Source organism: Palaemon carinicauda, chromosome 40, assembly GCF_036898095.1.
Source record: "Palaemon carinicauda isolate YSFRI2023 chromosome 40, ASM3689809v2, whole genome shotgun sequence".
Classification (NCBI taxonomy): domain Eukaryota; kingdom Metazoa; phylum Arthropoda; class Malacostraca; order Decapoda; family Palaemonidae; genus Palaemon; species Palaemon carinicauda.
In genome coordinates this window covers 66443965-66457533 of record NC_090764.1, presented here as the reverse complement: position 1 = coordinate 66457533, position 13569 = coordinate 66443965, and the positions used below count along the sequence as shown (strand labels likewise).

At 43.9% G+C, this 13569-nt stretch overlaps 1 protein-coding gene across 1 annotated transcript in view; it reads left to right on the top strand.

The window, feature by feature from the left end:
- Positions 1-450: 450 nt before the first annotated feature.
- Positions 451-13569, top strand: part of Rheb (Ras homolog enriched in brain) — a 38999-nt gene continuing 25880 nt past the window's right edge. The window contains exon 1 of the mRNA XM_068363844.1: positions 451-919. Within this exon, the coding sequence (XP_068219945.1) occupies positions 871-919 (49 nt within the window). The 5' untranslated portion in view covers positions 451-870. The remainder of the gene's footprint in view (positions 920-13569) is intronic.

Genomic DNA, 13569 nt, shown 5'->3' with positions numbered 1-13569 from the left:
ATTATGATTTGTCATGATTAGGCCGTTTTCAAGTTAATCAAAATTTAAACAATGTAGACAGAGTAAGGTAACTATTATAATTTCCTTCAAAAATTCTACAATAGAGAGGATATAAATTTTGAAAATTAAGCATTGCAATTTATCATATAAAAGTCAAATTAGTTTTCTAAATATATCAAATTTGCCAACATTTTGATTGCTAGTTTTATTATATAAAAACGTAGCTTTGTTATTCACTGTAAATATGAAACATAATATTATATAATGGATGTTACTGTATTTATTATCATTAGATAACGAGTTACATAACAATTTTTTGAATTAACCGCTTCAGAAGAGCAGCTGGACGTCAGCTGATCTGGCGTTGAGTTGGAAAATATTAACAATTTTTATATTTATCAAAGTGAACTTATGTCATTCCATACAAAACAACGATCAAATGTTTAATTAACAAACGAGTTTAATCACAATATAGTTCATAATCACAAAGGATTTAAGGAAAAATAATGAAATGTCATATCGCAAAATAAGAATTATATATCAAATGGCCTCCGTCTGGTTATTACTAGTAAGCACAACATGAGATAACTACTGCCTCCCCAGCCTTCGTATTTAACTGTATACCGCCGTTATAAAGTGCTTCTTTACAAATATTTTTCTACAGTTGTAAAATAATGTTAAGTAGAAAGGCCAAGTAACATATATCAATAGGTGTAACACCGGCAAAAGTGCAAAAAAGGAGAAGAAAGAAAGAGAGAGAAAAAGAGTTGTGCAATTGTGGGCCAGATCTCTGTCTCGTCAAGTCTTGCAATTGGTGTGATAATATTTCCTTTTTCCTTTTTCTGGATGTGCCTCTGAAACAAGGTCAAAATGCCGTCGAAGAACAGGAAGGTGGCTGTTATGGGCTACAGGAGTGTTGGTAAGTTGACTACAGTGACTACAGAATCTTTTTTTTAGTATTAAGGTCAAGCTGCAGGATTTTGCCAACAGGAATAAAGAAGCCTGGGCGATTTATGTCTTACTATTTTAACATTCTTTTCTTTGATTAAACCACTACGTCTGACAATTATATTCTGGTAAATATATGATAATTTATTTTCTAGCCAAATACATAACCATATATATATATATATATATATATATATATATATATATATATATATATATATATATATATATATATTAATAGTATTTTATGCATTTCTCACCATTATTATTGGGGCAAATCACCCTGTTATGAGTTTTTGGACCCCCCTTATATAAAGACAATAGGTAAATTTATAGTTACGGACGGATCAACATAACAGAAAAACTAGTTTTCCTACTCTAATTAATGTACTTACACTGAAGTTGACCTTCATTTTCAAAGCGCATGAACCTTAAACCTGTTAGACTGTCTAAGAACAGGGATACCCTTTAGAAATTGTTTTTGTTTAGCTGTATGCACAGGGAAAAAGAAAAACGTTGAGTTCCTTTGTACTGGTAAGTGGTACAAGCAAGCTAACCCCATTGATTATTATTTCTTAGTTGATTAAGTTTTTCTTTGCAGTGAAAATAAGTCATTTTCGAAGAAAACGGACATTTTTCTACATGAAATACCGTATTTCCCGTGTCTTAAGACGCACCTTTTTTCCAGAAAAATGTCCTAATAAATTATCCTGCACCTCAACACTAAGATAAAGATGTATAGTGGAGTTTGGTACCCATCAAACACCCAGCTAATGACATACAAGCACTCACACTCACCAGACTTAAAAATATAAGCCTACAATTATTGTTTGTACGTAATAAATGAATTTATTTTATATGTTGCACCCTGTTTAATGAAGTACTGCAGCAAGTTATGCGTTTATTTTGGTAATCAGCTGATGACTTGCCAATCCCCTTCTACAAGCAAACATCCCAACTAGTGATCTCCTAGCAGACGACGCTGTGCCATATTAGTTGTTCATGCAGTATTTATCTATTTTCTCATATTTTGTGATACTTACTTACTTACTTGGTATACTTGGTCGAATTTAGAGGGTCTTCCTCACAGCTGTGGTGGTCCACCGCTGACGCCAGTCCGTGAGTCCTTCTTCATGAGGGTGATCTGGTCTGGCACAGAGTTTGAGGCTGCCCTGCAGCACGCTGTGTAGCCTGGCACAGGAGGCTCATCTGGCAGCGTCTGCAGGAAGGTGTCAAGTGCTTTCTTGAATTTGGCGACCGAGCAGCCTGTGGTGTCTCGGACATTCGGTAATATTTTGATAATGATTTTGTTGCCTGAGTTCCAAAATGATAAAAACCGACAGTTCTTGAATACGACCATGGTAAAAACATCTCGCCGTTAGCCGAGTGCAGTGTTACCAAGTTAGAAGAAAAGTAACTAGACCTAAAGTCCCATACATTAGCAAAAGAGGAATTTCTAGAGACTTCTTTTATCAATAATTAGTTTTTTGTGAAAATATGTGAGCTATATGAGGAATTTTGGAAATATTTCTGGAATTTTACATCTTTAATAAAAGTTGATTAAGAAGATTTGGAAACACTGCGATCATGTAAACAGCACTTGAAACACCAAACACTAATCGTGTAGTTGTGGTGGCAACTATGACAGGTTTAAAGGTTTCTTATATGAAAATGTAATAAATTTTGGATAACCTGCATGCATCTCATTAATATTAACTTAAACATTTCATAATACAACTAAAATATGAAAATGTACATTGCCAAACTAAAATCACACTGACTAGGAATTGCTGCTAGGATAGTTTGTAAAATTGGCAGTTTCTTTTTTTCCCAAAACTGCTTTACTAATTTAAGCTTGCGTCTTACCACTTGTAGCGTCTAATAACACAGGAAATACAGTACCTGTTTTTTAGTAGAAAAGCTTTTTACGTTCGTAATTATAATAAAACTAGACAATTATGTGGTACCCAAGTGGGAACCGTTTTTTTGGGGGAGGAAATGCCTAAAACGGACGATTTGCAGCAATAATGATAATGGTTAGAAATGTTGAATAAACACGGGTGATCTTGCTCCCTCGGCCAAGAGACATCTCTTCACCTCTTCGCCTCCTCAGTCTTCTTCTTCGGAAGAAACTGTCTATCCTGACTTTTGGGGTTACCGACCTTCCTCTCCATCTCTGATATCATCTCGACGTTATCCATCGCAATGCTCACCTGCTCGACAGTCTCACCATCGATAGGCAGAGCATGAATCGTCAACGCTTTCATCAGCTCATGAATTGCCTGATCATCGTTAACGATCGACAACTTTTGTACCGCCTAAGCATTGTGTTACGCGAGAATTGCCTATGCGTTCGACTTCTCGTCAAGCTTCTGGTATGCAAAAATATCCTATGCGTTCGACTTCTCGTCAAGCTGCTTCTATGCGAGAATCTCTGAGAACTGGAAAATCGCCTCCTCACCCACCACCTCGGAAATCGCCTGTTTGTCAGCGATCGGCTAAACGACAGCATTTACCTCAGCAACCACACCCGTCGTGTAGACCTTCGCCGTCTCTGGAATAGCTCATTCGTCTCTCAACTACCCAGCGTTCTGCCGTATCTCAGAGCGTTCCCAAACCATCGCATCGCTCTCCTTCGGAACACGTTCCCCCACCTATTTGTGAATCGCTGCAATGTGAATCATTGTGCATCCATCAGCCTTCACTCTCAGCTACGCGTGATTCGCCTAATCGAGAATCATCGACACACTGACCTACCTCTCGTGCAGCGGTAACGATTGATCCCGCAGTATCGCTTGTCAACGCGGGCACACTCGCTCTCATAGATCATTGAGTCATCGGTCTTCACGACAGCAATCATCAACGCATCTTGAGCAGGAGGTTTCTTGATTTTCTCCAATGCGTCAGTGGACGTCACATCCTCGTGCAAGCGAGTATCACCAACTGCAGCTGCCAAAGGCAGTGGTAGTGGCCGCTAGGAAAGGTAAGGTGGTTAACGATCGTTTGCTGCCGCCCCATTCCCCTCCCCACAAACGTGTAACGACGCAACAGTCGGGGAAGGAGGAAGGTCTCAAGTTTCAGGGTTTTAGAATTCTGAAACTTCCTGCGCACTGAAGGGAATCTACATCTACGGTTCCTAAGCCTTTAGTGTTAGGAACGAGATTCTGCGGAAGGACCATTCATCCTCTTTCCCTTCAAGGGATCTTTCAGAGAGTGCTTCAATGAGTAAGCAGCCGTGGTTCAGCACCTTGGTTAGAGCTGTAACACAGGCCTTCGTCCCGATGCTTTCTTCGTGGCCGACGGAAGTTCCCGGGACTTCCTTGGATTCGTCCTCTGTTTTAACTGATCCTGGACTACGGACCACGACTGCTGCTTCCCCCCTGAAGAGGATGCGGGGATCTCCTGATAAGCGCCCTTCAATAACGGTCAAACTGACTCCAGTCAGGGCTCAAAGGGTAGATGCCTCCCTTAGGGTTCCATCGTTGCTTCGGCCCTCTAATGCCTCCCACTGTATCGAGAGGCTCTGTGGAAAGTCAGTTTCAGGCTCTCCTCTCCCATCACTGACGGAAAGACCCCAGGAAGAGATCACCGTCGCACTTCCAGATCCTTGTTCTCTTCATTCTGAGAAGGTCGCTACTTCCAGATCTTCTGCCTTAGAACCTTTGTTTCCTCCTAGAAGGGAACCTAAAGACTCTTAGACAATTCCAAAGTCAGAGACCCTCTGAAGGGTTCAAGAGCCGAGTCAGCCTCCCCATTAACGACCGTGACCCACCCCGAGGCGAGACCACGGCGGTGGATGAAGATCATCTTGCTGCCAGCCTAGCTTCAGCCGGAGACCAGAGAGAGTTGAAGCATGCCTTTTGGCAGGTACTGACTATCATAAGGGCCTTCAACGGGTAACGGATCCAGAGATGGCCCCGCAAGAAGGCAAAAGTCTTAGGCACCCATAAGCCTCTGAAGACCAGTGCAGTCATGCTCTGGTCCTGGGGCTTAAAAAGTGTTCGGCGTAAGATTGCCTTCCAGCTTTCTACCCTCTCTGAGTCTTACCGCTCTACCTTGTCCATTACTTAGGATGTCAACCAGAGGAGGTATTATATCATAAACGAAACTTACTCGACGATATCTCTTCATTCTTTCCCTTGAAGAACAGACCAAGAGAGTCTCTCTAGCGAGGCTCGCTTCGCGTCAGGTCTCGTTCTCGACGTCAGAGATCTTGAACCAAGAGAAGGTTGCAAAGTATGCTATGCAGGCTACTTCGTGGCTGGATCATTGTTGGGATATGAGGGAATCCTGTTGCGAACTGAGGATTTCTCTAAGGAACGTACCAGGAAGGGTTTGGAGACCTTCCTTTTCTCTGGCAACCGCACCATAGAGTTTTTGGCCTACCAGGTAGTGACCCTGTGGGCTAACACCATTCTTAAACGAAGGGATGCGGTGGCTGAGAGACTCCACCAGCAGGTCCCTAATGCTGTTATTGCTAGGCTCCGAAACTCCTTCATGGAGGGTTTCTTTCTCTTTGGGCCAGGGGAGGACGTCAAGCAGGCTGCGGAGAGGTGGAGAAAGTCAAACACGGACTCCCTCCTTCATATGGCTCTAACATCACGGCCCTACAGAACTCCAGCCCCTTCATACACTAGCCAAACAAAACCATCATCAGGTAAAACGGCACCGGTTACGAATATGAAGGCATCTGAAAAGCCCTTTTCTGTCAAGGACGGGAAAGGCAACAAGTTCATTCGTAGGGGAAAACATCAGAGAGGAGACTGTGAAAACCGCAAACACTAGGATAGGCCATCTCCCTGCTCGATGCCTACAAAGCTGCTGGACCAGGTGGATGCAGCTCTGAGCTGAACCTTGGCCGATCTCCGTGATTCATTCAGGGTATCGCATCCCATTCATTTCATCTCTCCCTCCACTGACCAAGAATACAGTGCTTGTGAGCTCCTTTGCAATGGCATCAGCAAAGGGGCAGACCCTTCAGGCCAAAGTCCAGACCATGTTGGAGAAGGGCTCTCTCCAGGAGGTCCTCGATGGTTCCCCAGGATTCTTCAGTCAACTCTGGAGACCAGTCATTGATATCTCAGCTCTGTACAAGTTTGTTGAACAGACTTCGTTCAACATGGAGACAGCAGACGCGGTCAGACTAGCGATAAGACCACAGGACTTCATGTGTACACTGAATCTGAAGGACGCATACTTCCAGATCCCAATTCATCCATCTTCAAGGAAGTATCTGAGATTCAGCATCACAAAAAAATATACCAGTTCAAGGTGCTGTGTTTTGGCCTTTCCACAGCTCCTCAGGTCTTCACAAGAGTGTTTGCTTTACTGTATTGTCATCTCGGGCTCACAGGTTCGGCATCCGTCTCCTCATTACCTGGACGACTGGTTGATCTTAGCAGACCTGGGGGCAACCCTTCTTCAGCACCGAGACAAACTTCTGAGGCTTTGCCAAGAACTCGGGCTCATAGTAAACCTTGAGAAGTCTTCCCTGCTTCACATTCAAAGACTTGTATACCTGCGCATGGTATTAGACACCAAACAACACAATGCCTTCCCATTAGATGTCAGGATAGCAAGGCTAAGGAAAGTCGCAAGGCTTTTCCTCAAACGAGAAGAACTTCCAGCCCAGAAGTGGCTGTTTCTCCTTGGACACCTATCATCCTTGGCCCATCTAGTTCCTAGCTGTTGCCTCAGGATTTGATCTCTCCAGTAGCACCTGAAGTCCGATTGGAATCAGGCCTTCGATTCCCCGACACACTAATTCCTATGGAATCAGAGGAAAAGACAGACCTCTGATGGTGGTTGGCAGACGAAAACCTACTGAAGTGTGTCGATCTTCTTGTCCCTCCTCCCAATTTGATGCTGTTCTCAGATGCATCTGAAGAAGGGTGGGGGTCCCACGTGTTGCACCACACGGCCTCAGACCTTTGGTCAGCATTCGAAAAGTACCTTCACATAAATCTCCTAGAGATGAAGGCCGTATTTCTGGCCCTTCAAGGATTCCAATAGTTCCTGGTGGGTCACTCTGTGGTGGTGATTGAGCAACAACAACACAGTAGTGGCTTATGTAAAAAAGCTAGTTGGTACTTTTTCGCAGCCCCTATCCCATGTAGCAGTGATGATACTGAGATGAGAAGAAGTCCACTTGGTCTCACTATCAGTTTGCTTCATTCCAGGCAAGAAAGAGGAATGTGCTCGCCGACATTCTGAGAAGAGCATCGCAGATAGTGGGTTTCAAATGGTCTTTGGATCATCTAGTAGCCATCAAAGTTCTCCAACTGTGGATCTGTTTGCAACAGACCTGAACTTCAGGCTCCTGTTGTACTGCTCCCCAGTCCCAGATCCCAAGGCTCTCTGGCAAGATGCATTCCAACAACGGTGGGACAACAACGTATACGCATTCCCACTGTTTTGTCTGTTGAGAAGAGTACTCAAGAAGACCAGAACATCGTTCAATCTTTCAATGACCCTCATAGCTCCGCTATGGCATCACGTGGAATGGTTCCCAGACATTCCTCCGTGACACAATCTACTCAGACAACCACATTGCAACATCTACCACAAGGCAGTAGCTTCGCTACGTTTTCACGCCTGGAGACCTTGACTACTGGGAAAGACTGCAAATTTTAAAACTATACAGCCTAGAAAGGAGAAGAGAACGCTACATGATAATACAAGCATGGAAGCAAATAGAAGGAATTACTGAAAACATCATGGAGCTAAAAATATCAGAAAGAGCAAGCCGAGGTAGATTAATAGTGCCAAAAAATATACCAGGAAAACTAAGGAAGACGCACAGGACATTAATCCACTACGCACCAGCATCGATAATGCAGCGACTATTTAATGTGCTGCCAGCTCATCTAAGAAACATATCAGGAGTGTGCGTAGATGTGTTTAAGAATAAGCTCGATAAATACCTAAGATGGATCCCAGCCCATCCAAGACTGGAAGATGCAAAATACACCGGAAGATGCATTAGCAGCTCTCTGGTGGATATACGAGATGCCTCACACTGAGGGACCTGGGGGAACCCAAACAAAAAATAAGGCAATAAGCATCTCCTCACTCAGAGTGGATTTTTGCAACAAGTTGCAAAGAGGATGTCTGGATACCTTCGAAAATCATCAGCTTCAGTCTACCAGGCATAGTGGAATGTCTTCTGTGGTTGGTGTCGTGGAAGGGGTCTAGATCCACTCGATGCCTCTATTCCAGCTATAGCGGAGTTTTTCGTGTACATGCGGGAAGAAATGTGCCTTTCAGTTTCAGCAGTTAAGGGCTGTCGCTCAGCCTTAAGTCTCCCCTTGAAACGGAAAGGAATTAATATTTCCTCATCGCTAGAACTTTCTCTCATACAAAGTTATGAACTTACCTGTCTTCAGTAGGAAGTGAGACCCCCATGGAACGTGGTTCAAGTTCTTTGATCCCTGAAAAGGCCTCCATACGAACCGTTATGCCAGTCAACAGATCGCCACCTGACTTGAAAGACATTGTTCCTACTCGCCTTGGCTTCAGCCAAACGAGTTAGCGAACTTCATGGTCTCTCATGTGACGTCGCCCATTCAAGAGGATGGGGAAAGGTAAGCTTCAGCTTCGTCCCCGAGATTGATGCAAAGACTCGGAATCCGTGGGTTTTGGACACTAGATTTGAATCTTTCTGGATAACGAGTCTCTGCTCTGTTACTGATGACCCAGATCATCTGTTACTATGCCCAGTAAGGTGTTTGAGACACTACCTTAAGAGAACAGCAACAGCTCGGCCCAGAATGCCCTCACTCTTCGTCAGCACGGGCAGAAACAAAAGGAGGGTCACGAAGAACACAATCTCCGCATGGATTCGCAGGGCCATTGACTTTGCCCTGAATCGCGACCCTCCTGCAACACGTCGTCCCAGAGCTCATGATGTCAAGGGTGTTGCTATGTCCCTGGCCTTCAAAAAGAACTACTGTGATGCAAGTACTGCAAGCGGGTGTGTGGAAATGCCAAACTACGTTCACCGTCCACTACATGAAAGACTTCACCCACAGGAACCTCGATACGTTTTCTATCGGTCCTGTGGTGGCTGCACAACAGCTGGTTTAGTACCTCAAGCACCTTATTGGATGAGTAGCAGAAGGTTGAGGGCATTGGTTACCTGGGTTTTAATCTGAGTGAATAAAAAGAAATGTCTGTCTCTTTTTCTTTCTTCATCCTCCCCTCTCTTGGGGAAATCAGCATCCTGGATCCTCTGCAGAAGCTGACCTAAAACTTCTCCAGGTAAACCTTTGCTCCCTTAAGTAACTTAGTCTTGTTGTTGCATTCCCATCCCCTGGCGAGGTGGTATTGGGAATGTCTCGGTCTCTTCAGTTATTTCCTACAAGATTCTGAATAACTTTTACCTTGATTCTCACATTGCTAGTATATCACCACACACAGCTTGCGTAGGCTGCAGACCATGCTTAGCAGGTTTAGCGAGGCGTTAGGGTCTCATTATTGTCGCATTAATCTCTGCACAATAAGGGGTACCCCTGGTAAGGCCAAAAAGCCAGATTGGCATGTACATCCACCATCCTAATGGGTGAGTCACCTCTATTAATAGCGTTGGTTTGTATTCCAATTACGTAACAAATGAGAAATTCGTAGGTAATTTGTAATTTTCTTAACAATACAGACCTTAGCTATTTATACATACTTGCTGCCAATCCTGTCCCCCGTCGAAGTCCTACCTCCAAGCAAAGTGAAGCTCAGTCGCAGGTGTGCGAGCGAGGGGTGTAGCTAGCTACCCCCTGCTAACTAGCACATGGGTAGTTAACCCTCGTCAAATTCTAATAGCTCGTCCTTCGCCGAAAGTAATACCTGTATACCTGTAAATAGCTAAGGTTTGTAGCGTTAGGAAAAGTACAAATTTGTCATATTTGTGTGTTTCAGTCTTGGATTGAATCTTGTTGTAAAACAAAAAAATAATAATAAAATGTTTAGATAAAATACATTTGTCTACCTTGAACATATATTTGTTCCTTCACATCATACAAACCCTCGTCCTTTAATTAGGGAGATTGTTTCAGCATGACCTAGCTGGTGAGGGTGCAGGTTCAGAGCAAGGAGCCCGACCTATTTCCATCCGCAGAGCTATCACTTTGTTTTGGCCGCTTTCGTATAGTGTATAGCATGTTTGAATCACGTTGATATCAGGAGCCGATACATACAGGCCTTAAACAAGAAGTTTGTGGCCAATAGAGAATCCGAAGGTAGACCTTTTGATCTGCTTTGGAAGTTACCAATCGTAGTAGAGGGACCTTCACGAGGAGGTCTTCGGTTGATCAAAATTCCTTGTGTCCAACCTGCAGTGTGCATAATTGCTTGCAAGCTTGTCCCTGTGAGGAATGTTAACAGTGGCCATCCTCCCAGTGGCAGGCTTCTAGTAGAAGGAAAATGTCCAAACACAACTCCTCTCTTTCGGGGTCTCCCTCGAAGTCTAGAAAATCAGCCGGACCTCTTCCTCCTACCCCTGGTACTTTGCCCTTGTACCCTTCCTTGTCAACTTGTCTTGGGGTGGTGCAAAGAAGGGCAACGGTCTCAATTTAACATCATGGTAAGCATGGGAGGTGGAAGCCTGACCTGTTTTCCAAGGAGAAACAGATGGATTTCCTTCTCAGTGGGTCCTTTAGATCTGTTTCAGATGTTGATCCTAGTGATGATGCCTTGTTTATGTTATGACCATCTTTGCATTTAGAAGGTGTGTCTTCTATGAAGAGACTACTGTTAGCTCTTGCCAGCTTGTGTAGAGGGGTAGGTGCTGTAGTTGTACCTACGGTTGCTGACGTTGTATGCCTCTCCTTTGAAGCTTTCTGTCCTTCAGGACGGGAGAAGGATTTCCTTCCCTCTGTATAAAGTTCCAAGGTACTTGTAGGAGAACCTAGTTCTCTGAGGAATCCTTAGTCACCTGAACGGAAGATGTAGGCTGGTGTCTTCTGATAATAAACATGATCGTCAGTCTAAGTTCTCTTGCGGGAAGCTAAAAGCACCTGTTGAAATCGTCAATGTGCACACTTGCACTACTTCTGTGGACTTCTCCTTGGTGCTTGCATACCGGTGCCCATATAAGCTTGCTTATGGCGAACATTCGCGAGAGTTGGGTTGTTCTCTTCTTATTGCATATGCCATAGTACATCAGCGCTAGCTGGATTACAAGCATTCTATTTCTCGCCAATTCACATCATCAAAGACATGATCCGATAAATGGGGATCCTATCTACTCTTGTGCATGTAATTAGGTGCCAAAGTTTTAACACTCGCCTGTTCATTATCTCTCATGAGATATCGCTTTTATCGAACAAGCACAAGACTTGGATCTTTCGCCTGTCACTATGCATTGCATATCACGTCAGTTGCACAGGACTGGGTATTCTGTCTCTTGTCAGCACATGACATAACACCCAGACGCTAACCGCATGTAGTCTTGCATCAGCAGATGGCGATGGAGTGCTAGCTTACTCACTCCCAGGATAGAGCGAGCATGTGATCTTGGGTTCACCAAGGCAAAGTGGCCTCAATATCAGAAATTATTCTAATACGCTCATGCGCCACTGATGATGTGTGAGTTTTTATAAATACTGAAGAGAATTTCCAGTAAACTTGCTCGCTGCCAACAACAAGCTATCAGGAATGTTAGTGATAAAGCAATCACATGTGTTCACAGACAGCTTTGCGAGGAGATATCTCCTATGGATCCCTGCCAGTTTCAAGATAAGTGCTCTGCAAATAAGAAATGCTTTGGAATGCAGTCATATATGCTCTCTTTTATTGAGTTCCAGTCCCTGGAGAGCTCCAACTCGTGCTTATTTTAAGTGAATGTATTCTTCGGAAAGGGAATGGATTCCAGAGTCTTCTTGGACTCAGGTACAGGGACTTTTTCTCATGTTACAGACTGTTTATAGCTTGCGGCCAAGAAGGTGCAGGCAATCAATAACACTGGAACTATGACTTCGTGGGAGTACTTATCCCTTATGAAGTACAGTATGAGTTTTCTATGCTCTCCTTTCTCAGAGGGAGAGACATAGGCGTGATACTTGCATTAAGGAGAGCCCTTGCCATAACAGAGTTAAGCCCTCTTATGCTAAACTAAAGAGGCAAAGAGGTTATGTTCTTTGAGATTGTGTAAGGGCAACTTTGCCATCCTTTCAATGGCCCAAGATTCGCCCTTGTTGCCTAAAGATAGCATGGCAACCAGGTTGATATCCAGGATGAAGGATAAACCTAGGGAAGGGGAACCTTCCGATTACCACCCATATTCTGTTTTGGGTCGGAAAAGGGGTTCTGCCAGATTGCAGTAGCCAAATCATGAGCACAGCAATGAGTCTTCAGTTGCCAGATAAGAGGATACAATTGAGACCCTGGTTTTCTTGGTCTTCTCAGGACCAGATTTAGGTCCTATATTGACCAAAACCTAACATCCAAAGTGTGAATCCAGTTTCCTGAAAATATTAATTGATAAGACAAGTCAACAGGCTGGGAGACCCAATCAAAGCCCAGGAAAAGAGAAGGAACTCTTTCATTGAGAGACTCCAGGATGCTCTGCAGTGTGGAACCTAGTCTGGAGCTATCTTGGTCAAAGTTTCAGGTTGCAGGAATTCCAAAAAGGCAAGCTGGTTCTCAAAGATCAAGCCTCCCTATCTCCTTAAGAAGTAGAGGCCAACCCTTCTCCTCTGCTGATAGAGGCAACTCTTAAAACCTTAACTCTGTGGATTTAGGTTGAAAGGTTAGCGTCTCAATCCTTGATCTGCCAACAAGGACGCTACAGCAATGTCTACTCTTTAGGGCAACATCCTGGTTAGATCATTGATTGGAAACAATAGCCTACTTTGCCGCAACTCAGGATTTGGTGGACCCTAAGAAGAAGAGCTTGCTTATGTTTTCAGAGGTGTTTTCAGAGGCAAAGGATGTCACATATCTAGCACACGAGGCGGTGAACCAATGGATGAACTGAGTTCATTATCAAATGTAAGTTGTAGCCTCCAAGTTTGCCAAAATGTTTGCTTTGGCAGTAAGAAATGCTCCCATGAGTCAGAGTTCTGCCCTCTTCTGTACGAGAGATGTTGATTGAAGAGTGGTGAAGTAGAGAAAGTCCAGTGTTTTTTTTTTTTTTTTTTTTTCTTCTAATCAAGCTGTCTCCTTCAGTAACACTTCAACAACAACCTCCTAAGTAGATGACAATGGTTTTGAAATTCTCCCTCTAGAAGTTGGGGAGTATGTCAGAAGCAACAACTAATACCTCTTCTTTTACTAGAGGAAGTTTGTACCATGCTCTTTGTTTTCGGTCTCATTTTGGCTAGGACAGAAGAGGGAGAAATAGGATGGAAGTCAGATGTTGGCAGGGAGGGCAACCCCCTCTCCAACTTCCATGAGTGGGGGATGCCTGATAAGCCGGTGGGTGAGGGTCAGTACCCCGGCATGGGGGAATGGACGATGGGTGCCCTTTGTCAGTGGTACTGTACTTCATCTCAGCGGTTCTCCTCTTACTCTAAATCAAATTCCAAAGGGGTCATCATCCTATCAGATAAATTCACAGGGGGACCAGTTTCTATTGTTAGGGGTCCAGAAGATGCTTATACAAGGGCACTCAACAAGTAGTCCAATATA